Here is a 27974-nt window from a genome sequence, read left to right as displayed (position 1 = left end):
GTTGATTTTAACCTTACTGCGAATCCTCTTGCAAGGATGCCTACCTTGAAGAAGTTTTCCTCCTCTCTCCACAAAAATCTCAGTGAGTCTCTCTCTCTCTCACTGCAACCCCCAGGTCATCTCCTCTGCCCTGAAGCTCTTCAACCATGTACTGAAACAGACTTGCTACCACAGCCACATATGCTTCCTCAGTGCCTGCCTCTGTAACCAACTGATCGCACATGGACTCACCTCCATTCCTGATGAAGGGCTTTTGCCCGAAACGTTGATTTGCCTGTTCCTCAGATGCTGCCTGACCTGCTGTGCTTTTCCAGCACCACTCTAATCTAAACTGAGATAACAGGGAGTCTAATAAATTAAGTAATGATTCCTGATGAAGGGCTTATGCCTGAAACGTTGCTTCTCCTGATCTTTCTTGAAATTCTGGCCTGGCCACAGTAAGATAAGTTTCAACAATGTGTCTCTGTTTCAACAACACATGCTTTGTTCTATCACATGCTGGTCTACAACAATTCTGCAAAGCTATGGCAATGTCCATGACTAAAACAGTACTGACCTCCTTCTGTTCTTCAGGTTGGTCAGGTGCCAGGAGGCAGGCCCTGGTTGTGAATTCCCGTAGTTCATCGCGCCAAGCTTCAGACAATGATTCTGAAATAAAAGAAGCCTTCTTTATTACTTTGGCACTGCTAGCAAACTGAACATATTGCATGCAGTATGTCAGAATTCTCAGGCACCTTCAATGATCAAGATCCATTCATTGGATTACTTTCTCCATATCACTCCTAAGGCCAGGCACTGAGTAGGGAGTCTTGATCTACAATATAATATTTGCTTTTGGCACTTTCGACCAGGGGTTCTTTGGCATCAAGATCAGCATTAACAGATAAGCAGCACCAATTTAACATTTGTATTTTGGATATTCACTCAGACTGATTATCATCTTAGGCTAAATATCAATTTAAAGTATGTTAGTAATTAAGGATAAATATTTTGTTTGATTGCTGTAGGGCAATTCAGCTAAATTTGTGACAATTAACTTATTAGACTCCCTGTTATCCCATAGAATCATAGAATCATACAGTTAGCAAACAGACTCTTTGGTCTAACCTGTCCACACCAAACATAATCCCAAACTAAATTAGTTTCCTTGCTCCTGGCCTCGATCCCTCCAAACCTTTCCCATTCCTGTGCTTATCTAAGTTTCTTTTATTGGTTGTACTGTGGGTGGCATGGTTGCTCAATGGTTAGCACTAATGCCTTGCAGTGCTGGGGACCTGGGTTTGATCCCACTCTTGGGTGACTGTGTGGAGTTTGCACATTTTCCCTGTGTCTGCGTAGGTTTCCTCCAGGTGCTCTGGTTACCTCCCACAATCCAAAAATGTGCAAGTTAGGTGAATTGACCATGCTAAGTTGCCCATATTGTGCAGGTTAGGTGCATTAGTCAGGGGTAAATGTAGAGTAATGGGGGAATGGATCTGGGTGGGATACTCTTTGGAGGGTTGGTGTGGACTTGCTAGGCTGAATGGCCTGTTTCCATGCTGTAGGGATTCTATGTAACAGTGCTACATCCACCACAGGAAGTTCATTCCACACACAACCCACCCTCTGTATGAAAAAAAGCCCCTTGCCTCCAAGAGGAATTCATGGTCATCTCACCCTTTAATTTCCCATTGACTGTTTGCTAATATAGCCACTGAGTAAGGAAAGCTTGCTTTTCTCAATTTGAATCTGACCTATTGAGGCTTTGCTATGTAAAAAGGTAGCAATAGTTTATTCACATTTTCTTTTATTCACTTGTGGGATGTGTGTGTCGTTGGCTGGGCCAGAATCTATTGCCCGTCTCGAAGTGTCCTTCGCAGGTGGGGGTGAGCTGCCTTCTTCAGCGGTTGCAGTGGATTGTAGGTTGACCCGCAATGGCTTTGGGGAGGGAGTTCCAGAATTTTGACCCAGTGACAGTGAATGAACGGTGATATATTCCCAACCAGGGGGGGGTAAGTGGCTTGGAGGGGAACTTGCAGGGGGGTTGCTCTCATATATCTACTGCCTTTGTCCTTCTAGTTGTGGATTTGGAAGGTGCTGTGTAAGGATCTTCAGTGAGTTCCTGCAGTGCCTCTTGTGGATGGTACACACTGCTGCTACGGAGCATCGGAAGTGGAGGGAGTGGGGATTTGTGGATGCAGTGCCAATCAAGCGGGCTGCTTTGTCCTGGATTTTGTGAAGCTTGTTGAATGTTCTTGAAGCTGCACTCATTCAGGCAAGTGGGAAGTATTCCATCAATTCCTGATTTGTGACTTGTAGATGGTGGACAGGCTTTGGAGAATCAGGAGGTGAGTTAATCCCTGCAGTCTTCCCAGCCACCTGAACTGCTCTTGTATCCACTGTGTTTATGTGGTGGGTCCAGTTGAGGTTCTAGTCAATGGTAACCCCCAGGATGTTGATAGTTGGGAAATTTCAGTGATGATAACATCACTGAATGTCAAGGGCCGGGTTAGATTCTCTCTTATTGGAGATGGTCATTGCCTTGCTTTTGTGTGGCATGAATGTTACGTCTTCAAAACTCCCTGAGCTGCGCCATAGTTTCAATGTGCTTCAAGGCTGCTACCATTGTCCCTGTGCTGAAGAAGTCTTCAGCGTCCTGTCTCAATGACTACTGCCCTGTTGTGCTGACACCCAACATCCTGAAGTGCTTTGAAAGGCTTGCCATGAGGCAGATTAAGATCCTGCTGCTCCCCCCCCCCCCCCCCTCACCGGAAACCCTGCAGTTCGCATATTGACCAAACCGCTCAACAGATGATGCCATTTCCACCACCCTCCATCTGGCCCTCACCCACCTGGAGAAGAAGGGCACCATGTCAGATTACTGTTCATAGACTTCAGTTCTGCATTCAACACTATCATTCCTCAGCACCTGATTAGAAAGCTGAGTCTGCTGGGCCTAAATATCTCCCTTTGTAACTGGATCCTGGAATTCCTGACTGGGAGATCTCAGTCAGTCCAGATTGGGAACAGCATCTCCGACACAATCACACTGAGCACAGGGGCCTCCCCCCCAGGGCTGAGGGAGCATGGTACGTGCAAATCAGCAGGAGGTTTCCTTGCTCATGTTTAACCTGAAGCCATGAGACTTCACGGGGTCCAGAGTCAATGTTGAGGACTCCCAGCCTGTATCCCACTGTGCCACCCCCTCTGATAGGTCTGTCCTGCTGAGGGGACAGGACATATCCAAGGATGGTGATGGTAGTGTCTGGGAAATTGTCTGTGAGGTAAGATTCCATATGTATAACTATGTCAGGCTGTTGCTTGACTAGTCAGTAAGACAGAAAGAAAGTGAGAACTGCAGATGCTGGAGATCAGAGTTGAGAGTGTGGTGCTAGAAAAGCACAGCAGGTCAGGCTGCATCTGAGGAGCAGGAGAATCAACATTTCAGGCATAAGCCCTTCATCAGGAAGATTGAGATTGTGAAAGAGCTCTCCCAATTTTGGCACTGGCCCCCAAATGTAATTGATGAGGACTTGGCTGGACATGGCTGGAATTTTTTGTCATTGTCATTTCTGGTGCCTACGTTGATGTTGTGTTCTCTGTCTGGTTTCATGTCGAGACTTTATAGTGATTAATACAGTTGAGTGGCTTGCTAGGCCATTTCAGAGAGCAGTTGAGAGTCAATCCTATTGCTATAAATCTGGAGTCACATGTAGGCAAAACCAGATTAGGATGGCAGATTTCCTTAGCTGAACGACTTTATCAAGCCAGACACTTTTTTACTGACACTTGACAGTGATTTCATAGTCAGCAGTGGATTCTTAATTCCAGATTTGTTAAAAATTGAATTCAAGTTCCACCATCTGCCATGGCAGGATTCAAATCCAAGTTTCCAGAATATTAGCTGAATTTTTGGATTAATAGTCTCACAATGTTGCCACTGGGCCACAGAGTCTTGGGCTCAGCAATACAAGTCATACCTGAGGTCTTAAGCATAAATCTCACTCCAGACATCCAAGTAATCTAGACTTACATTTCAGTACAGTGCTGGGGTCTGCAGTATTTTGGATAAAATGGTAAACCAAGGTGAATAAGAAGATTGCATGGTACTATTTGGAGAACAGGGAAGCTGTCCCGGTGTTCCTGGTTGACTTTTAATCATTAACCAATATCACCTTTATTTTAAAAAAGCAAACAGATTATCGAATCATTTATCTCATTTCTGTTTGTGAGACCTTGATGTGTGCAATGTCTCTCTCCTGCTTGCTTCCATTGTGACAACTATTATACTTCAGTGTCAGGGAATCATGCAACACGGAAACTGGTTCTTCAGCTTAACTTGTCCATGCTGACCAGGTTTCCTAAACTGAACTAGTCTCGTTTGCTTGCATTTCTTCCACATTCCTCTAAACCCTTCCATTCCACATAACTGTCTAAGCACCTTTTAAATGTTGTAATTGTACTGTCCTCTACCCTTTCCTCTGGCAGCTCATTCCATGTATGCATCACCTTCTGTGTGAAAACTTTGCCCCTGAGGTCCCTTTTAAATCTTTCCCAACTTATGTCATTTAGTTTTGGACTCCCCTACTCTGGCACAAAGACTTTATCTATTCGATTTATCTATGCCTGTCATGATTTATAAATCTCTATAAGCTCACTCCTCAGCTCCAGGGAAAAAAGAACCAGTCTATCCAGCCTCTCCTTATAACTCTAGTCTTGGTAACATCCTTGCAAATTTTTTTTTGCACTCTTTCCAGTTTAATAATACCCTTTCTATAGCAGGGTGACCAGCTGTGGTATGCAATATTCCAAATGTGGCCTTACTAATGTCTTGTAGTACCTTAACATGACATCCCAACGCCTGTACTCAATGTTCTGATGGATGAAGATAACAACACCAAATGCCTTCTTCATCACCTGTCTACCTCTGACACCAATTTTAAGGAACTATGTATCTAACCCCTGAGGTCTGTCTGTTTGACAACATGCTCATGGCCCTATCATCAACTGGGTAAGTCCTGCCCTGGTTTGCCTTACGAAAATGCTACACCTCACCTTTATCTGAATTAAACTCCACTGGCCCAGTTGATCAAGATCCCATTGTAGTCTTAGATAACCTTCTTCTCTGACCACTATACCACCAATTTTAGCGTCATCCACAAACTTACCAACCATGCTTCCTGTAATCTCATACAAATCATTTATGTAAATGATGAACACCAGTTGTGCCAGCACCAATTCTTGCAGCATACCACTGGTCACAAGCCTCCTGTCTGAACAACAACTCTCTACCATCAACTCCCATCAAGCCAATTTTATATCCAATTGGCTGTGTCTCCCTGGATCCCATGTGATCTAATCTTACTAAACAGTCTACCAGCATCTACCGCTCTGCCTTCATCTATCTTCTTGGTCACTCTTCAAATACAAGTAAATCCTGTCCCTCAGAAACCCCTCTGACGTCAGGCTCACTGATCTGTAGAACCTAGCTTTTCCTTGCAGCCTTTCTTAAATAATAGCACAATATTGGCCAAACTCCAGTCATTTGGCACCTCAACTGTGGCTATCGATGATACAACCAAGATTCTGAAAGGTGCTAAATGAATGCAAACCATTCTCATTTGTTACTCAGGAAAATTACAGAATTCATTAAATAGCTATTACTTTGACTTCCAGATTTGTCCGCTAGCATTTCCCATGTACACCAGATTTGATGAGTTGAAGGTTCTCATAGCACACTGTCAGAGAATGGACCAATATATGTTCACAATGTGACTGCATGCTTATCCCATAATTAAACTACTGGTGTAAATCCAGTGCATAACTGGCATGATTCTAGGATTGCCCACCCACCAGCTGACTCCTCATCAACACAACTGTGTATCTAGCCATTTTTCCTGAGGTGTGTGTGTGTGTGTGTGTGTTGCCATTATTTGCCAATACATTGAAGAAATTTTATGTCTGTCGTTCTTTGACACTGTGGCTGTTAAAAATAGAAGCATACTATGAGCAACTGGAACTGGCAACCAGAAGCAGCAGGAATGGAACCAAATAAATTCCAGAAGACACTGCAACGCTTCACAGGAGGCTTCAAAGACTGAAGATGCCACCTAGACAGGGGATGAAACGTCTGCAAATCAACTTCCCAGATCAATGAACATACCCACAACCACGAGAACCATTTTCCTTTGAATTGATCTAAATTCTGTTTGATGTGGAATTAATGATTTACAGACAATATTAAATGATATTTAGGTTATATGCACTTTCTAATAGAGGTTTTATTTTAAACAATATAGTTAGGAAAAGTTCTCAACCCCTATTTGATGTAAACTTCCAGAATACTAACTCAAGTTTTCTCATTGTCTCTCGCTGTTTTTCTTTTTACTGAGTGTGGTGACACTAAATCAATTGTCATGGCAACCTTTAAAGCTGTGGAAACATTGTTCTGTCCCTTACAATTCTGAACCTGTGCCAACAAGTTCTGCTGTAACTTGTATTGGAAAATATATTATTAAGGCTTATTTTCTCTGTTCAATTAGGTATCATAAAAAGCCTGTGAGAGTTTTCAAAAGAGTTTATTCTGTTGTTGTTTCTCGTGAGTCAGCATACTACATTTGGAAATCCAGTTTGTGCGCAATTTGGCACAACTCTGGGGACTGGTCAGTCTTTTTGCGTTGCATTCGTCACACTGTATGCAGTATTCAATTACAGCACTGCACGTCTTCAATAAGACTTATGGGATGTAGATTCTGCACAATTGCCCATGTAATTGAGTTTCTGTAACAAATCAACAACCACCTTCAGATTTCTTGCAGCTTCCTTCCTCAAGGTCCATTCCACAAATCAACTACGTTTTTGTATTAATTTCAAATTTATACTGCTGGTCAAACTCCTGATAAAATCACAGAACCATCACAACCCAGAAAGTGGCAATTCAATCTATTTTTAAACATTTATTCATGAGATGAGGATGTCCCAGAGTCAGCCAGCATTTATTGCCCATCCTTAATTGCCCAGAGGGCTGTGGGTCTGGAGGACATGTAGGCCAGACCAGGTTAGGAATACAGTTTCCTTCCCTAAAGGACAATAGTGAACCAGATACGTTTTTCCAACAATCGACAATGAATTCATGGTCATCATTAGACTCTTAGTTCCAAATTTTCTTTTTATTGAATTCAAATTCCACATTCTCCCTGTATCTGCATGGGTTTCCTCCGGGTGCTCCGGTTTCCTCCCACAGTCCAAAGATGTGCAGGTTAGGTGAATTGGCCATGCTAAATTGCCCATAGTGTTAGGTGTAGGGGAATGGGTCTGGGTGGGTTGCTCTTCGGAGGGTCGGTGTGGACTTGTTGGGCCGAAGGGCCTGTTTCCACACTGTAGGGAATCTAATCTAATCAAATCAAAAATCTGCTGTGGTGGAGTTCAAGCCCAGGTCCTCAGAACATTACCTGGGTCTCAGGATTAACAGCCCAGCAATAATACCACTCGGTCATTGCTTCCCTAAACACATGTGTATACATATTGTGGCTATATTGGCTCTCTTTGAATAACAGTTTATTGAATGTCATTCTCCCACCTTCTCCTTGTAGTCCTGCACGTTCTTTCTTTTCAGATAACAGTCTCATTCACTTCATACAAGCTAGTCTACTGCATTTGCTGCTCACAGTGTGTCTCCTGTACATTGGGGAACCGAAGCATAAACTGGGTCACTGCTTCACACAGCGACGTTCTGCCCACAAAAAAAGATCCTGAGCTTCCAGTTGCCCGAAACCTTTAACACACCGCCCTCTTCCCTGGCCAACATCTCTGCCTCAGGCTCGCTGCAGTGCTCCACTGAAGGTCAGTGCAAAGCTGGAAGAACAGCACCCCATTTTCCGCTTGGGGACCCTGCAGCTCTCCGGACTCAATATTTTAGGGCCTGAACTCTCCCATGTCCTAGACCCCACACCCACACACCAGGCCATTCCACACTATCTACTGTTAGCCAATGACAGTCTCCATTAAAAGCCATATTCACCCTCCTAACCACACCTTTGTCTGTCCAACTGTTCTTCTCTCTCTTTGGGCTCGATTCCCACTCATTTACTCCTTGACCCCCTCTCCCCACCCTATCTTCTGCTCACATTTTCCTAGCCACTGTCAGTTCTGAGGTAGGGTCACCCGACTCAAAATGTTAACTTTAATTTCTCTTCACAGATGCTGCCAGACCTGCTGAGCTTTTCCAGTAGTCTCTATTTTTGAGTCTAATTGACTGCTTCCACATCTACAACCTCTAGCCCCTGGATGGACAAGGGCAACAGATGTACACAAACATCGTCACCTACACATTCCTCTCCAAACCACATACCATCCTGTCTTGATGGTGTCATCACCATTCCTTCACGGTTGCTGAGTCGAAATCCAGGAATTCTCTTTCCAGTAGCATTTTGGATCTGCCCTACACCACGTGATCCGGAGCAGTTCAAGGAGACAGCTCACCATCTCCTTCTCAAGAGAAATTAAGGATGGGCAAATATTCGCGAGCACGTTTGCATGGGAGGCTCAAATCGAGCGACTGAACAAACAAAAGACTGAAATGTCAGAGAAAATGACTGCACATGCTGGAATCAGAACTGAAAACAAAAACATGCTGGAGATCACAGCGGGTTAGACAGCATCCATGGAGAGACAGCAAGCTAACATTTTGAATCTAGATAACTCTTCTTCAGAGCAGAGGTGAAGTGTGGAGGGTGTAGCATTAATGCAGAGTGGGGGAGAAATGATGTCGATAATTTAGATTAAGTGATCGGAATGTGAAAATGGCAGAACAGTGGTGTGTCTAACTGCCAGAGTGGAAAGAACAGACAGTCCCACTGGGGTGGGGGGAGGGAGCAAGAAGATGGACATGGTGACAGAGTATGTAACAAGTAAGTCGTCATCATAGAATCTCTACAGTATGGAAACAGGCCATTTCGCCCAAGAGGTCCACACTGACCCTCTGAAAAGTGACTCACCCAAACCCATTCCCCATTACTCGACATTTACCCCTGACTAATGCACCTAACCTACACACGCCTGAACACCATGGGCAATTTAGCATGGCCAAATTCACCTAACAATTCGCCTAAGTAAAGATGAAAGAAGAGAAAGGAATGAGAGCAGGTTCACAATTTGAAGGTGTAACTTGCCTAGTCTGAAGATGAGATGTTGTTCCTCCAGTTTGCATTAGGATTCACTGGAACACTGCAGCATGCTGAGGACAGACACATGGACATTCAAGACTAAAATGCATCTGCCCCAGTTTCAGGCAATGTCTCCAGACCTTAACTACATGAAAATCTTTTGCTATTTCCTCTGAGCTTTTTGGAAGAAAATGCCAGCATACAGTCACACAATAAAGGCAATACATACCTACAGTAAACTTTGAGATATATCCGTCATCAAATGGATTACACTGATAAATACTGATGGGTAATCCAAGCCTTCCGAGGACTGTTGTTGGAAACCGACTCTTTATCAGTGGATGAGGAGACAATGGACTGTTAATGTACCAGTCATCATTGACTGCACAGACAGGATTTCCATTCAGACCTTTAAAAAGAGAAGAGGTGGGAAGAGATCATTCTGAATTTTATTTTAGGGATTTTTAAATCAACCTGTTCAGGCATGTCTGGGACAGGTGGGACTTGATTCCTGGCCTAGAGATAGGGATAACATTTAGACCATATCCCTCTAAACCCTACCTATTCATATACCTGTCCAGATGCCTTTTAAATATTGTAATTGTACAGCAATACAACAGCTCTTGAATTTTATTATACATTGAGTGATCTAAAAGACATTCCCTCATACATTTTGTATCTGTACACTGGCATCAATATTTTCAACATGCATGATCTGGCTAGATAGATATCAGATCTGTCACTGATAAGGATCATATGCATGGAAAGTTTTACTACTGTAAATCCACTTACAGTCACAGAGATGTACAGCTCAGAAACAGACCCTTTGGTCCAACCAGTCAATGCCAAACATAATCTTAAATAAAACTAATCTCACCTGCCTGCTCCTGGTCCATATCCCTCCAAACCTTTCCTATTCATGTACTTATCCAAATGTCTTTTGAACGTTGTAATTGTACTCACATCTACAACCTCCTCTGGAAGTACATTCCACACATGAACCACCCTCTGTGTAAAATATTTGCCCCCATGTCTTTTTAAAATCTGAATCATACACATGTATAACACAGAAACAGGCCCTTTGATTTAACTCATCCATTCCAACCACATATCCTAAATTAATCTAGTCCCATTTGCCAGCACTTGAACCATATCCTTCTAAACCCTTCCTATTCATATACCTGTCCAGATGGCTTTTAAATGTCGTCATTGTACCAGCCTCCACCACTTCCTCTGGCAGCTCATTCCATACACGCACCACCCTCTGCATGAAAAAGTTGCCCTTTAGGTCCCTTTTAAATCTTTCCCCTCTCACCCTAAACCAATGCCCTCTAGTTTTGAAGAAAACCTTAACTATCCACCCTATCATGATTTTATCCCCTCATGATTTTATAAACCGCTATAAGGTCACCTCTCAACCTCCGATGCTCCAGGGAAAACAGCCCCAGCCTATTCAGTCTCTCCCTATAGCTCAAACGCTCCATGCTGGCAACTTCCTTGTAAATCCTTTCTGAACCTTTTCAATTTCACAACATCTTTGCAACAGCAGGGAGACCATAATTGAATGCAGTATTCCAAAATTGGCCTAACCATTGTCCTGTACAGCTGCAACATGACCTCCCAACTCCTATACTCAATGACCAATAAAGGCAAGCATACCAACCTTCTTCACTATCCTGTCTACCTGCAACTCCACTTTCAAGGGACGATGAACCTGCACTCCAATATCTCCTTGTTCAGCAACAGGATCCTACCATTAGATGTGTAGGATTCGCCCGATTTAGATTACTTACAGTGTGGAAACAGGCCCTTCGGCCCAACAAGTCCACACCGACCCTCTGAAGAGCAACCCACCCAGACACATTTCCCTACATTTACACCTAACACTACAATTTAGCATGGCCAACTCAACTAACCTGCACATTTTTGGAATGTGGGAGGAAACTGGAGCACCCGGAGGAAACTCACGCAGACACAGAGGGAATGTGAAAACTCCACGCAGACAGTTGTTTGAGGCGGGAATTGAACCCGGGTCTCTGGCGCTGTGAGGCAGCAGTGCTAACCACTGAGCCACCATGCCGCCCATTTGCCTTTCCAAAACGCAGCACCTCACATTTATCTAAATTAAACTCAGAGAAACCTGTAATTCTACTATAGAATTGAACACAGAGTAATTAAGGGGTTATGGATATGCATTATAACGCAAATTCAGGATGACCAAATAGTTCATCCTCATGCAAGCAGCAATCGATAACGAATGATGTAATATGTAGCGTGGAGAGATAAAGGTTCTGAAATAATTTATGGTGTGAATATATTTTTTTTATGGATAGTTACATTATGATAGGTGAAATGGCCTTCAATGTTACCAAATTGTATTGAGATGCAAATGAAACGCTTACAAATAGGTCTCACCATTGATGTGTCTTACTCGATGAGGATGAGGGTTGTGCCGTGAGAAAAAGGAATGGTAACTGAGCCTTCCAAAACGTGAACTGCTCTTTGGTTTAGACTGGGCCCTTTCGGCATCGACACTGAAGCGTAGGAGTGAATTAAGAGGCACAGTGCCCAGTTTGTCCATCATCTTGTCCTCTTCCTTGTTCATGAATGGGTCGATCACTGGTTGCCCTAATTTCTCCATTGTCTCCTTTATTGATGCCTTCTCGGTACTTTCAGAAAGAAACAGAGTCAATGACAAAATATTATCCAAGAATGAAACTTACAAGTTTCAAATTGTATCATAAAGAGGCAGAAATCAAAATGATCCCTGCTTCAACAAAAGCGTGTAATCTTTGAGTAACCTCCTCCTCATTTTTCTAATTCCTTCTAGAGATTCATCACTGCCCATCTCAACTTCTCCTTGCCCCATAACCCTCTGGGATCTCTGTGATCATTCAATTCTGGCCTCTTGCACAAGTCTTATTTTAATTGCTCTACCATTGGTGGCTGTGTCTTCAGCTGCCAGGGCCCCTAGCTTTGGAACTTGCTCCTTCTCTCCCATTGAAATGCTCTTTAATATCTACTTCCTTAGCCAAGCTATTGGTGACCTGTTTTAATCTTGTCAATTTCTCTTTGACAGTGGCCCTGTGAAATGCCTTGGATAATGTATTCCATCAAAGTGCTGTGTAATGCAGAGTTTTGATCATGCACTTATGGTTACGATTCTGTAAGACTTAAATCAAATCAATAATTCTTCTATAACAATAGAACAATAGAACAATACAGTACAGAACATGCCCTTTGGCCCTCGATGTTGCGCCGACCTGTGAACTAATCTAAGCCCATCCCCCTACACTATCCCATCATCATCCATATGCTTATCCAATGATTGTTTAAGTCCCACTAATGTGGCTGAGTTAACTACATTGGCAGGCAGGCATTCCCTTACCAGTCTCTGAGTAAAGAACCTGCCTCTGAAATCTGCCTTAAATCTATCACTAACCGGTCAATATTTTGTTTAGATTTTATCCCGATAGCATTGTTTTATTTTTGAGGATGATTAATTAATACTTGACGGAAGAACTCATAGCATTAATGGCAGTTTAGCACCTGGAAAAGATTCAGAAAAATACGAAGGAGAGTGGATCTGTGTTGTGGAAATCTATCAAAGCAGATTTCCCCATTTTGAAAGGCTTTCTGAAATGGGTAGGAACAGACTGACATAAAGAGGAAGAGAGAAATAACATGGCCAGGTGCTCAAGATGCAGCAGGAACAGAAACGTAACAGTTCTCCAAAACATAATTTTACCCTGATTCCAATGCTGCTATTCATTCATTCTTGGCACATTTACTATGTTGAATCTGCTATGTAAATGCAAGTTGTTGCATCAGTAAGTAATGTTGGTGAAACATTTTAGTGTTGGGAAACCAAACATTGTGACTCATAAGACACAGGTATTAAGTAACAGCGGCTTCACTCCATTTGGTCTCCTTACTTGAGAAAGGATGTACGGCACTGGAGGAGGTGCAGAGGAGGTTCACTGGATTGATTCTGGAATTGCGAGGGTTGGCTTATGAGAAGAGATTGCGTAGACTGGGACTAAACTCATTGGAATTTAGCAGAATGAGGGAAGGGTGGCATCATACAGAAACATACAAAAGTATGAAGGGAATAGATACACTAGAAGGTTGTTACCACTGGTGGAGAAACTACAACTAATAGACATAGCCTCAAAATCAGAAGAGGTGAGAATCTGAGGGCTCAGCCTTAGAATAAAGGGAAGGCCTTTTCGAATGGAGATAAGGACAGACTTCTTCAGCCAGAGAGTGGTGAATCTGTGGAATTCATTGCCACAGAACGCTGGGGAGGCCAGGTCATTGAGTCTGTTTAAAACAGAGATATGTAAGTTCTTGATTGCCAAGCGAATCAAAGGTTAGCGAGAGAAAGTGAGAAAATGGGGTTGAAAAACATGTCAGCCATGCCCAGAGATCTCAACATTGAGTTCTCCAATTTCAAGTAATCTCACTTCCCATCCCCAACTCCCTTCCCAGTATCCTCCTCTCCCCTCCCCCCCAAATGGGCCAGATGGTCTAACTTCTGCTCCTGTGTCTTATGGTCTTATGGAGCAGACTTATGGTGCAACTATGAGTTGACGAGGAACTTCTTCACCCAAAGGGGTGTTGAATCTGTGGAATTGCCTGCCCAGGGAAGCAGTTGAGGCTGCCTTATTGAATATTTTGAAGGCAAAGATAGGTAGAATTTTGAACAGTTAAGGAATTAAGGGATATTGTTAGCGGGTGGGTAAGTGGAGCTGAGTTCTTGTAAAGATCAGCCATGATCTTGTTGAATGTCAGAGCAGGCTCGATGGGCCAAATGGCCTATTCCTGTTCCTATTTCTTTTAGAATCGTAGAGTCATGGAGATGTACAGTGTGGAAACAGACCCTACAGTCCAACCCGTCCACGCCGACCAGATATTCCAACCTAATCTAGTCCCATCTGCCAACATATCCCTCCAAATCCTTCCTATTCATATACCCGTCCAGATGCCTTTTAAAAATTGCAATTGTACCAACCTCTACCACTTCCTCTGGCAGCTCATTCCATACACGCACCACCCTATGCATGAAAAAGTTGCCTCTTAGGTCTCTTTTATATCTTTCCCTTCTCACCGTAAACCTAGGCCTGCTCTTATACCCCAAATAAAAATGTCTGTGGTAACATTTAAATGAACACTTCTACTTTTGATTAACTGCTAGGCAACGTCGAATGAAAATCCAATTCCGCTTTGGAGAGGAGTTTCTGCTATCGATAATTTTAAATGGAGTGCATGAGTACTAGAAGATATGTGGCATTAAATTGTGACTTTAACAAGTGATAACCTATCAAGTTTAGAGTAAAAGCAAAAATGGACTGGTTCTCATATTGTGGCATACTTACTCCTGCTTGTATTTGGATGCAACAACTTCATTTGTTGCTGTTGTCATTGTATTAATTCTGCGCACATGCTGATATACAAACGGAGAAAAGGACAAAGATACATCAGCAAGAACAGAAAACATTAATAGAACCAAACAGTACTCAATGTGAGCAATTAAGTTTAGAATTAAACATATAATCTCCCTGACCTTCAGTGATACCACATGTTCTCATCAACCAGAAAGCAAATGTATCTATTCAATTATTTATGATTAATAGCTCTCGTCTTTTATGCAGAAGTATCGTCCTTAGTGAAAAGAGAGAACTACGTTCTTGCATAATGTTACCTCAACCTTTCCTGATGTGAGCTGAAAATGTGTTGCTGGAAAAGCGCAGCAGGTCAGGCAGCATCCAGGGAACAGGAGAATCGACGTTTCGGGCATAAGCCCTTCTTCGGGCTTATGCCCGAAACGTCGATTCTCCTGTTCCCTGGATGCTGCCTGACCTGCTGCGCTTTTCCAGCAACACATTTTCAGCTCTGATCTCCAGCATCTGCAGACCTCACTTTCTCCTTTCCTGATGTGACCCCAGTTTAATGCACCAGTGTTCAAGGGATCACATTGTGAAAGTTTGAGGGTAACAGTGTTGTTAAGCAGTGTTACCAGGGCTTTCAGGATGCAAATCAGTAATTAACTGTGGTAGGAAGGTGTGAGAGTCTGGAATGCAGTTCAATTCATCCTGGTTTATTACTTCATGTATTCATTACATCTTACTGCATTCTCCTGGCATTCAAATAGTTCTCTAACCAGTGTTCAAGAAGTCTGTTCAGTAACAGATTTACAGATGGAGCCTTTTCAGAGGGTAGTCTCAATGTTACATTTGGGAATCTGAAGATGGGTTCCTGTATTGCAGTCATGTTCAATGGATACATTTTAAATTGTTAAAGTATATGGCAAACCTGTTCAGGGAGGGAAAATATATGAGCTGAAACCATTTAAACCATGAATGCATCAAATCAAGTGGATGCATTGCTGACCTCCAGTGCAGTTGTTATCATGTCACAAATTGGTAACAAAAGAAGCTTTTGTGGAGGGGAAAAGCAGACATCTTTTGCAAGGTCAGAGTAATAGCTCACAGTATTCAGTGATTGAAAGGAACAAACAATGCCAGCATTAAACAAATGGGGAGCAGATTTTGAGCAGGAACTGTTCTTTGTGAAAACACAGAAGATACAGCATTGGAAGATCAGATCAACTGATATATAAGGTGAGGGTTTAAGTAAACAAAATTCTGATCATAGAATACCTATAGTGTGGAAACAAGCCCTTCGGCCCAATAAGTCCATACCGACCCTCCAGGGAGTATCCCACCCAAACCCATTCCCTTAACCTACACATTCCTGAATGCGATGGACAATTTAGCACAGCCAATTCACCCAACCTGCACATCTTTGGATTGTGGAAGGAAACCCACATAGACACAGGGAGAACATGCAAACTTCACACGGACAGTCACCAGAGGCTGGGATTGAGCTCATGTCCCTGGCATTGAGAGGCAGCAGTGCTAACCACTGAGCTACCATGATGGTCTTACCCACTGACACTTCACCCTCAGTCTCCCCATTCCTTTTCAGGCATTTACACCTTTGCACATTACTTATCCATTGAAAACATTGTATTTTCTTGACTTTCTGCATGTCTTTCTCTTTCTCTCTAAATAACATTTCCTTCCTTCTCTTCATTTTGCTTTTTGTGTTTATTTGGGGTCTAATTCACCCTTCTGTTTGCCTCAATTCTTTTTTCAATGTTTAAGTATCATTGATTAATGGGTTACACCATCAGGCAGAAAGTGAGGACTGCTGATGCTGGAGAAGTCAGAGTCAAAAGGTGTGGTACTGGAAAAGCACAGCAGGTCTCAGGCAGCATCCGAGGAGCAGGCGAGTCAATGTTTCAGGCATAAGCCCTTCATCAGGAATGTGGAGATGAGCAATAAATAGGGAGTTTCGGGATCGGCTGGGGGAAGGTAGGTGGGAAGGTAATGGGTGGATGCAGGTGGTGTGTGATGGTGATAGGTCCATGAGGAGAATGACACGGATAGGTGGGAAGGAAAATGGACAGGTAGGACAGTTCAAGAGGGAGGCGCCGAGTTGGAGGTTGGATCTGGGATGGGATGGGGGAGGGGAGATGAGGAAACTGGTGAAATTGACATTGATGCTGTGTGATTGGAGGGTCCGAAGGGGGAAGATGAGGTATTCTTCCTCCAATTGGTGGGTGGTTGGATTTGGCGGTGGAGGAGCTGTATGTCCTTGGCAGAGTGGGAGAGGGAGTTGAAGTGGTCAGCCACAGGGTGGTGGGAATATTTGGTGGGTGTGGCGCAGAGATGTTCCCTGAAATGCTCTGTGCATTGGCGTCCTGTCTCCTCAATGTAGAGGAAACCACATCGAGAGAAATGGACACAGTAGATGAGGTGAGTGGATGAGCAGGAAAATCTCTGCTGGATGTGAAAAAGATCCTTGGGTGGAGGTGAGGGGGGAGGTGTGGGTGCAGGTTTTATACCTTGTGCGGTGGCAAGGGGAAGGTGCTGCGTGTGGAATGTGGGTTGGTGAGAGGCATGGACCTAACAAGGCGGTTATGGAAGGAATGATCTCTGAGGAATACAGAGGGGGGTGGGGAGGGAAGTATGTCTCTGTTGGTAAGATCTGCCTGTAGGTGGTGAAAATGGCAGAGGATAATGCGTTGTATCTGGAGATTAGTGGGGTGGAAGGTGAGGATCAGGAGGGTTCTATCCTTGTTGCAGTTAGAGAGGATACAGCATCAGTCCTGCTATATATTAAGACACTAGATACCTCATTGTCTTTGCTGTTACTGGATCATCCTACCTTCCCCCAGCCGATCCCCAAACTTCCTATTTATTGCTCATCTCCACATTCCTGATGAAGGGCTTATGCCTGAAATATCAACTCTCCTGCTCCTCAGATGCTGCTTGACCTGCTGTGCTTTTCCAGTGCCGCACTTTGACTCTTACTTATATAAAGTTCCAGTTCAAATTATGTTCAAACTGAGAGCTGGATGAGAAAGTCGAACCAATGGCGCACTAATTACTGTCCCATTTCTGCAAGGTTTGGCCCAGTAACAGGATTGCACAATAACAGGTAGGAATGTGTGAATTAAGACTGTAATGGGTTTGAGGCCATTGCCACTTCCTGCAGTCCTTGCAGTGGGCTCTTCAACACATACTCAATGCAGAATTGGATCAGAAAAGGATTGAAAGATCATTATGTTGATTTAAGGAGTATGCTATTAAAGCCCTGTTAACTCTGCAAGTTCCCCCTTATTAGCATTTAGGAGCTTATGCCAAAACTGTGAGAGCTGTCCCACAGATAAGTCAAGCAACAGCCTGGCACTCATTGAATCATAGCTTACACGCAACAATCCAGACGCGAGCATCACCATCCCTGAAAATGTCCTGCCTCAACTGCAGGACAGACCCAGCAAAAGTGGTTGGGAGAGAGTTTTGTTTTCAATCCTTCACAGGATGAAGGCATTGCTGGCTAGGCCAGCATTTATTGTCCATCCCTACCTCAAGACTGGGCATCCACGAAGTGCTGTGGGCCAACAGCAGCAGCAGAATCATATTCCTACACAATCTGCAACCTCATGGCTTGGCATATTCCCCACTCAACCTTTACCATCACGCCAGGGACTCAACCCTGGTTCAATAGAGAGTGCAGGAGTATGTGCCAAGAGAAACACCAGGCCTGCTTGTATATTAAACAGCATTGGCAGCTTGTGACAGACAGAGCTAGGTGATCCCACACCCAACGACTCAGATCTAAAGTCTGCAATCCTGCCACATCCAGTCATGAATTTTGATGGATAATTAAACAACTCACTGGGGGAAGAGGCTCCACAAATATCCCCAACCTCAATGATGGAACATTTCAGCTGATCAGTACAAAAGGCAAGGCTAAAGTGTTCGCAGCAATCTTTAGAGAATCCCTATGGTGTGGAAGCAGCCCATTGAGTCCACAAAACATTCCACCCAAACCCAACCCTTGCATTTTCCATGGCTAAACCACCTAACCTTCACATCTTTGGACTGTGGGAGGAAACCAGAGCACACAGACACAGGGTGAATGTGCAAACTCTACACAGTTAGTTGCCCAAGACAGAAATTAAACCCAGTTTCCAATGCTGAACCACGGAGCCACCATGCCACTCCCTAGTACTGAGTGAGCGATCCATCTTAGCCTCCTCCAGTGGACCCCAGCATCACAGATACCAGTCTTCAATCAATTCGATTCACACCATATGATATCAAGAAATATAAAGAGGTATAACTGGGGGAAAGGCAGTTATGATGCAATTAGGCAAGATTTAGGATGCATATGATGGGGAAGGAAACTGCAGGGGATGGACACTGTTGAAATGTGGAGCTTATTCAAGGAACAGCTACTGCAGATCCTTGATAAGTATATATCTATCAGGCAGGGAGGTGGTTGTCGCAAGAGGGAGCCATGGTTTACTAAGGAAGTTGAATCTCTTGTCAAGAGAAAGAAGAAGGCTTGTGTGAGGATGAGGCATGAAGGCACAGTTAGGGGGCTTGAGAATTATAAGTTAGCCAGAAAAGATCTAAAGAGAGGGCTAAGAAGAGTGAGAAGGGGATATGATAAGTTGTTGGCGGATAGGATCAAGGAAAACCCTAAGACCTTCCATAGGTATATCAGGAATAAAACAGTTACAAAGTAAAATTAGGACCAATCAAAGATAGCAGTGGAAAGTTGTGTGTGGAATCTGAGGACATAGGGAAAGCGCATAATGAATACTTTTCATCAGTATTCACATTGGAAAAGGCAATGTTAGTGAGGATAGGGAGATACAGGCTATTAAAATAGATGGGATTAAGGTTGACAAAGAGGAGTTTTTAGCAATTTTGGAAGATCTGAAAATAGATAAGACCCCTGGGTTGGATTGACTTTACCCTCGGATTCTCTGTGAAGCCAGCAAGGAAATTGTAGAACTTTTGCTTCGATCTTTATGTCATCATTGTCAACAGGAGCAGTGCCAGAAAACTGGAGGATAGCAAATGTTGTTCTCTTGTTTAAGAGGGGGAGTAGAGACAACCCTGGTAATTATAGGCCAGTAAGCCTTAGTTTGGTTTGGGGAAGGTGTTGGGAAAGGTTATAAGAGACAGGATTTATAATCATCTGGAAAGAATAGTTTGATTAGGGATAGTCAACACGTTTTTGGAAGAGTAGCTCATGCCTCACTAATCTTACTGAGTTCTTCGAGAAGGTGACAAAACAGGTGCGATGAAGGCAAGGAGGTTGATGTGGTGTATGTGGCGTAAAGTCATTGATATGGTTCCACATGATAGGCTATTGCACAAAAGAAGGAGTTTTGGGATTAAAGGTGATTTAGCGGTTTGGATCAGAAATTGGCTAGCTGAAAGAAGACAGAGGGTGATGGTTGATGGGAAATGTTCATCCTGGAGTTCAGTTACCAGTGGTGTGCTGCAAGGATCTGTTTTGAGGCCACTGCTGTTTGTCATTTTTATAAATGATCTGGAGCTGGGCATGGAAGGATGGAGTAGTAAATTTGCAGATGACACTAAGGTAGGCAGAGTTGTGCATAGTGCCAAAGGATATTGTGTGTTACAGAGGGACGTAGATAAGATGCAGAGCTGGACTGAGAAGTGGCAAATGGAGTTTAATGTGGAAAAGTGTGAGACAGTTTACTTCAGAAGAAGTAATGGGAATGCAGAGTACTGGGCTAATGATAAAGTCTTTGGCAATGTAGATGAACAGAGACATCTCGGTGTCCAGCTGCATAAATCTCTGAAAGTTGCCACCCAGGTTGATCAGGTTGTTAAGAAGGCATATGGTATGTTGGTATTTATTGGTAGGGGAATTGAGTTTCGGAGGCACGAGGTCATGCTTCAGCTGTACAAGACACTGGTAAGGACGCACCCGGAGTCTGGTCACCACATTACAGGGAGGATGTGAAAGTTTTAGAAAGGATTCTGAGCAGATTTACTAGGATTTTGCCTGGTATGGAGGGAAAGTCTTTCAAGGAAAGGCTAAAAAAACTGAGGCTGTTTTTATTGGAAAGAAGAACATTGAGAGGTGACTTAATTGAGACATAAGATAATCAGAGCTTTAGTTAGGGTGGACACTGAGAGCCTTTTTCCTCAGATGGTGAAGGCTAACACAAGGGAACATAGCTTTAAATTGAGGGGTGATCAACTTAGGACAGGTATCAGGGGTAGCTTCTTTAGGAGCGTGGAACAACCTGCCTGCAACCATTGTAGACTCGCCCATGCTAAGGGCATTGAAACGGGCATTGGACATACATATGGATAATAATACAACGGTGTAGGTTAGATGGGCATCAGATTAATTTCGCAGGTGGCTGAAGCATCGAAGGCCGAAGGGCCTGTATTGCGCCGGAACGTTCTGTGTTCTATTTTCTAAATAGAGTCATAGAGTCATAGAGATGTACAGCATGGAAAGAGACCCTTCGGTCCAACCCATCCACACTGACCAGATATTCCAACCCAATCTAATCCCACCTGCCAGCACACGGCCCACATTCCTCCAAACCCTTCCTATTCATATACCCATCCAAATGCCTTTTAAATGTTCCAATTGTACCAGCCTCCACCACTTCCTCTGGCAGCTCATTCCATACACGTACCATCCTCTGCATGAAAAAGTTGCCCCTTAGGTCTCTTTTATATCTTTCCCCTCTCACCCTAAACCTATGCCCTCTAGTTCTGGACTCACTAACCCCAGGGAAAAGACTTTGTCTATTTATCCTATCCATGCCATTCTTGATTTTGTAAACCTCTTATAAGGTCACCCCTCAACCTCCGACGCTCCAGGGAAAACATCCCCAGCCTGTTCAGCCTCTCCCTATAATGGTTGGAGACATTGGATACTGCAAAGGCTATGGCCCTGACAATGGTCTGGCAGTAGTACTGAAGACATGTGCTCCAGAACCTGCTGCTCCCCTAATCAAGCTCTTCCAGGACACTTACAACACTGGCATCTATCTGACAATGTAGAAAGGTGCTCAGGTTTGTACACAAAAGACAGGACAAATCCAATCCAGCCAATTACCCCCTCAGAGGTCTACTATCAATAATTACTGAAGTAATGGAAGATGTCATCAACCGTGCTAGTAAGCAACACTTGCTTGGCAACAGCCTGCTCTCTGATACTCAGTCTGGTCCCATCAGGGCCACTCAGCTCCTGACCAAAAATGGACTAAAACGTTGAATTCCAGAGATGAGGTGATAGTAACTGTCCTTGACATCAAAGCAGCCTTTCGACATGGTATCAAGGAGTTCTAGCAAAACAGGAATCAATGTCAATCAGGGAGCAAACTCTCCGCATGTTGGAGTCAAATCTGGCAGAAAGGAAGATGATTGTGGTTGTTGGAGTTCAATCACCTCAACTCCAGGATATCTCTGCAGGAGTTCTTCAGGGTAGAGTCCCAAGTCCAACCACCTTCAGCTGCTCCATCATAAGGTCAGAAGTGGAGGTGTTTGCTGTTAATTGCACAATCTTCAACACCATTCGCTATCTCCTCAGATACTCAAGCAGGCTTGGGCTGACAAATGGCAGGTAACGTTGACTCAACATGAATGCCAGGCAATGACCATCTCCAACTAGAGAGAATCTAATCATTGCATGTTGATACTCAGTGGCATTGCCATCATTCAATCCCCCACTATCGACATCCTGAGAATTACCATTCAGCAGAAACTGAACTGGACTAATCCAATTGTCCTGTGGTTACAAGAAAAGGTCAAAAGTAGGAACCCTGCAGCAACTAGCTCACCTCCTGTCTCCCGAAAGCCTGTCCAGCATCAACAAAGCACAAGTCAAGAGTGTGATGGGCTACATCCCACATGCCTGGATAAATGCAGCTCTAAAAATACTCAAGACATTTGAGACCATCCAGGCCAAAGCAGTCTGTTTGATTGGCACCACATCCACTCTGTCCACCACTGCCACTCAGTAGTAGCAATGTATCTATCTACAGGATGCACTGCAGACATTCACCAATGTGCCTGAGACATCACCACTTCTATCTTGAAGGACAAGGGCAGCAGATACATGGGAACGCCACCACCTTCAAGTTCCCTTCCAAGCCACTCACCATTCTGAGTTGGAAAGTTCCTTCCCTGTGACTGGGTCAAAATCCTGGAATTCCCTCCTAAAGGAATTGTGGATCTACCTACAGCACATGGACTGCAGCGGGTTGAGAAGACAGCTCACCCCCAACTTCTCAAGGGCAATTAGAGATGGGCAATAAATGATGCCCAGCCAGCAAACCAATGTCCCATAAGTGAATTAAAAAGGGTGAAAAGCCGTGACTTTCATTAACATATTGGCAAGATGCTTGTGCCATAAAGATAACTATAACTATCAACTCCCGTGGGAAATGGTAAAATGAAATTTGATATTTTTTCTCTCGCTTTTTAAAAATTCCCTTGAAGACAATTGTAGTTGAATGGATTATTCAGCAAAAGAATCAATATGTAGATTGTTTTCTCATAAGTTTTTGATAAGAATTTTAAAAAATAAAATAGCTGAATCTAAAGGTAAAATATTTAACGGTCAGTTTATAATTTGAATGTACTTTGCGGCATTCACAATGATTTATACTTAAGGGGAAAAGCAGAATGTGAAACATTTGAATGGCAGGAATCGACTTCGTCAGAAAATCCATTTAGTCCCTATGTCTAACTGACTTCTTTGTTCAGCAGCTTTTCATTCTCTCAGCATGTTTAACATTTTCTCTATTCTTTTAATTTTCTCCATTCTTTCTAAGCACGCTCTGATTTTATCTAAGCTTTTTGCTCTCCTCTTTCCTGTGATTTTGCCTGCAGTCACTTGTTTACTATCCATCGATCGAAGTTCTTTAGTAATTTTAACTAGAAGGGCTATGACACATTTCTGGGGTGGGTGGGAATTGAACCGACACCTTCCAGCCCAGAGGCAGAAACATTACTGCAGTGACACAAGAGCACTCAAAAGTTACTCTACGCTTGACCATTTCTCCTATCTCTTCTGAATTCCATCTTGGTGTTTTCAGAGGTCTACTTACTTAACTATCTTCCTACTGAATTAATTCCCTCTTTGGGAACCCCTTTGTAGTTTCCCCTGTATCAATGCCTTTCTTAGTAAAGTCGCCATAGTCCCAGAAGAACATAGGGCTGCTCTCTCATCAACTGATGGCGAGTTTAACCTGAGTGTCACCACAGCTCAGCCAAGGAGTGAGTTGTGAAGACAGGACCGTCATGGTAACCTCAGCTGGTGTGGGAATTGAACCCACTGCTGGCCTTACTGTGCATTGCAAATCATCCGCTCCATCCAACTGAGCTAACTGACCCCAACACCTTACATGCAGTATTTGGAACAAATCTCTCAACACAATGCAGGTCATTTCATACGTGAATTCATTGCCACATGGGTGTAGCAAATCCAGGGGTCAAATTGGGAATTGAGGTTCCCACGTGTCCCTGCCGTATCATCGACAACTCCTTGGAATTCCCAAAGAATCATCAACCATCTCAAGCACTTCCTAATGAACCCACCACCTCCCACTATTATTGGCATGGCTGTCAATTCTGATATGGTAAAAACAATGACTGCAGATGCTGGAAACCAGATTCTGGATCAGTGGTGCTGGAAGAGCACAGCAGTTCAGGCAGCATCAGAGGAACAGTAAAAATCGACGTTTCGGGCAAAAGCCCTTCATCAGGAATAAAGGCAGAGAGCCTGAAGAGTGGATAGATAAGTGAGAGGAGGGTGGGGGTGGGGAGAAAGTAGCATAGAGTACAATAGGTGAGTGGGGGAGGGGATGAAGGTGATAGGTTGTCGGGGGAGGGGGGGATGGATAGGTGGAAAAGAAGATAGGCTGGTAGGAGCTTCAGGGCAGAGGAAATGACCTGGGAGTTGCAGTGGGAGAGGGACTCCCTGAGATTCTTGTAGAGAGAGGAGGAAAACTTCTTCAAGGCAGGCATCCTTGCAAGAGGATTCGCAGTAGGGTTAAAATCAACTAGGTAAAAACAATGACTGCAGATGCTGGAAACCAGATTCTGGACTGCCTGAACTGCTGTGCTCTTCCAGCACCACTAATCCAGAATCTGTTTAAACAGAAACTAGTTATCATGCAGTAAGGATAATGTATTAGAGGACAATGCACAGTTTTACAGAAGTATGATCCTGCTGAAGCCTTGCTAATTCTCCTCACAAGGCTCTGTCATGATTTCAAACATCACCATGAAGGGTGACATTCATACAGCCCCAGGCAGGAACCTTACAGAATGTCATACTACAACAATAAGTGCTTGAATTTTATAACCTCATTCTCAGAAGATTTGATTTGATTTATTTACTGTCACGTGTATTTATTACAAATACAGTGAACAGTGTTTGGTGGTACACATGCAGGATCATTTTAATTAGAAACTATTTAATATTTAATCGTTACAGATAGGGAGGTAGGAAACTAAATACAACATTCAATGACAAATGCAGCTAAAGACGTCAGGTAAAGAATCTTGCTTTGCACAGAGCTAGTGCAGGTTATCAAAGGATTTCATTTTCATTCATGTCAATGTTTGAAATAGACTGTACAAGTAGTTCTATAACATAATGGTTGTGTTCTTGTGCAACCTTGCATTCTAGAAATATCACACTGTAGAAACACCACTTTAAGTGTTGGCGATGTAATCATGTTACAGCCAACACATGTTTTAAAAGTTCAGACTTTAGACAGGGTGTCCCCGATTCATCAAGTGCTTTACAGTGAATTCGCATCGGCGAAACGCGCGTTATAGCAGAATGACCTGTACAAGGAATGACAAGCTAACAAGAAAGCAATGTTACAGCAGAGATTACAGAGGAATCTAATATTTCAGGACTTCTGCATCAGAGAATATTATTGGTTGTATGTTTCCAACATCTTCCATCTTTATAACAATCAATTTGACAGACAAGAAAAGAAATGAATTCTGTACTATTTATCTCGAGTCATAGAGTCATACAGCATGGCAACAGACCTTTTAGTCCAACTCATCCATGTCAACCAAGTTGCCTAAACTAAACCAGTCCCACTTGCTTGCATTCGGCCCGTATACCTCTAAACCTTTCCTACCTAGAAAAAAAAACTGCATTATTTTCACATACTGTGCCAAGTCTTCAATGGCAGGATTGAACAATTCAAGCTACCCAAGTAAAAACATGGTGCCAGAAATGCCTACCCCAAATCCAAGATGACTCTTGTGAGTGAAGGTTCCTTAGGCAGGTAATGTTTTCTCCCGTTGCCACTGAAATAACTGTACAAAGGCCAGTATTCTGTCACCAAGCCATCCTTTATCTCCATGTGCACAGTACACAGCCTGTGGCCAGCCCCAGGATCAGGAGACTCTCTGAATCCCCTGTTTATTATCTGTCAGCTAGGGCTCCCTGATTGGCCCAGGTTAACAATCCCAAACAAGGATCTCATAGGCAATGAGATCTACCCAGTTCCAATCACTACAATTGGGAAGGGTGAGGTTCTTTGCTATGGAAATGAGGTGATAAAGAATCGATAGAATAAAGAGATTGATCCCACTCATAGCTTAGGGAAGAACAAGAGGAATGATATAAATTAGCCACCAAGGAATCCAATAAAGAATTGTATGTACAGAAGGAGCACTGAGAAAGTGGAACTTTGGCACACAGAGTAGATGATGAAAGAGAGGGAATAAGAGTTGGGGCGGCAAGAGGATTACTAGAGTGGGAAAAGGTTGATGTGGCATAGAAATATCAGTATACACCATTTGGTCAGAACAATGTCTTCGGTATTGTAGTTTTAATATAACGTACAAACACTTGAACAATCAATGGAATCATTTCACAATAAGAGCAACAATTGACACTCATTATCGAACATAAGTCTATAATTAATTTAAATGCAGGGTGTCGATGGTGATAAAGTGATAAACGGCTTTATTGAGAGCATTCCACTACCTTAAGACTGGTTCGGTGAGTTTCCTTCACATTTACACTGTGTATTTCCTCTCCAGTTTTCCTATCGGAAAGATGTTGTGAAACTTGAAAGGGTTCAGAAAAGATTTACAAGGATGTTGCCAGGGTTGGAGGATTTGAGCTATAGGGAGAGGCTGAACAGGCTTGGGTTTTTTTCCCTGGAGCGTTGGAGGCTGAGGGGTGACTTTATAGAGGTTTACAAAATTATGAGGGGCAAGGTCTTTTCCCTGGGGTTGGGGAGTCCAGAACTAGAGGGCATAGGTTAAGGGTGAGAGGGGAAAGACATAAAAGAGATCTAAGGGGCAACTTTTTCATGCAGAGGGTGGTACGTGTATGGAATGAGCTGCCAGAGGATGTGGTGGAGGCTGGTACAATTGCAATATTTAAGAGGAATTTGGATGGGTATATGAATAGGAAGGGTTTGGAGGGATATAGGCCAAGTGCTGGCAGGTGGGACTAGATTGGGTTGGGATATCTGGTCGGCATGGACAGGTTGGACCGAAGGGTCTACTTCCATGTTGTACATCTCCATGACTCTATGACTCTTCACTATAATGTTCCGAAAGTAATTTCCAAATAAAGCTCCCTGAAGAAATTCCTTCCACCCAAAATATAATCATCAATTTCTTGAACACTTGTAAAATATTAACTTTTTCAAGAATACAATACTGTGCATTTTGCTCCAGACTTTAAAAAGATTGATTTATACCCTGCTTAAAAATGTTATATTTGTATTTTTAAAAATATCAAATAACAGTTTACATTAGTTAACAACATGAACACGATTCGATTAAAGCTTCTCATCTTTTGCCATATGTTAAAAATATTGCATTTGGTTATGAGTGATCTGAAAGAAATGAGGAGAACAGTATTTTTCTATTGTGAAGAAGCTGAATAACCTGGGGTACTATGCACTAAGTATGGTACAAGATATAAATAACTCACCAATAACAATTTCAGCACTCTCCCGTGTTATCCCAACTTTAGGCAACTTCAGGCACATTGGTCTTACTGCACTTTGGTTTGTTGGTTTGTTTGTCTTGTGATTGATTCTAGCTGTAGTTGCTAGGATACATTAATCTGCAATCGCGTTATGGAACTCAAAGATTAAATATAGAGTCAGAAACTTTGTTTTTCCAGTTAACATTTTCTCCCATTTCTGAGTCAAATGTCACACATAAATGTGCAGCAACCTAACTTAAAATTTCCAAATTGAGTTTGGTGAGCCCAGTATACCGCAGCTCCTTCGTGAGTGAACAACAATCTGGGTTTATCTGTACAAAATAGTAAGGGTCATTTAATCTTTCTCTCATCATTCAATACTAGAAACTCTTAAATGAGCAACAGTGAGCCTTTTGTAATTCGATGCTAACAGCAACATCAAGGCTTACTGTGGAAACATATCAAAAACTATTCACGGTGCCACGT

The 27974-nt window shown here is 43.1% G+C and overlaps 1 protein-coding gene across 1 annotated transcript in view; it reads right to left on the bottom strand.

Moving 5' to 3' along the window:
• Positions 1-27724, bottom strand: part of LOC122541703 (protein TBATA-like) — a 43939-nt gene extending 16215 nt beyond the window's left edge. The window contains exons 1-5 of the mRNA XM_043678594.2: positions 27492-27724; positions 14522-14589; positions 11559-11812; positions 9373-9552; positions 557-648 (exon numbers count right to left, since the gene is read on the bottom strand). Coding sequence (XP_043534529.2) covers positions 557-648; positions 9373-9552; positions 11559-11812; positions 14522-14568 — 573 coding nt within the window. The 5' untranslated portion in view covers positions 14569-14589; positions 27492-27724. The remainder of the gene's footprint in view (positions 1-556; positions 649-9372; positions 9553-11558; positions 11813-14521; positions 14590-27491) is intronic.
• Between the last annotated feature and the right edge of the window lie 250 nt (positions 27725-27974).

The sequence above is a fragment of the Chiloscyllium plagiosum genome, unplaced genomic scaffold (genome assembly GCF_037043375.1).
Source record: "Chiloscyllium plagiosum isolate Xiang-an unplaced genomic scaffold, Cpla_swu_hap1 HiC_scaffold_43, whole genome shotgun sequence".
NCBI lineage: Eukaryota > Metazoa > Chordata > Chondrichthyes > Orectolobiformes > Hemiscylliidae > Chiloscyllium > Chiloscyllium plagiosum.
The sequence above is the reverse complement of the archived record's forward strand: the minus strand, read 5'-3'. Positions and strand labels throughout refer to the sequence as shown.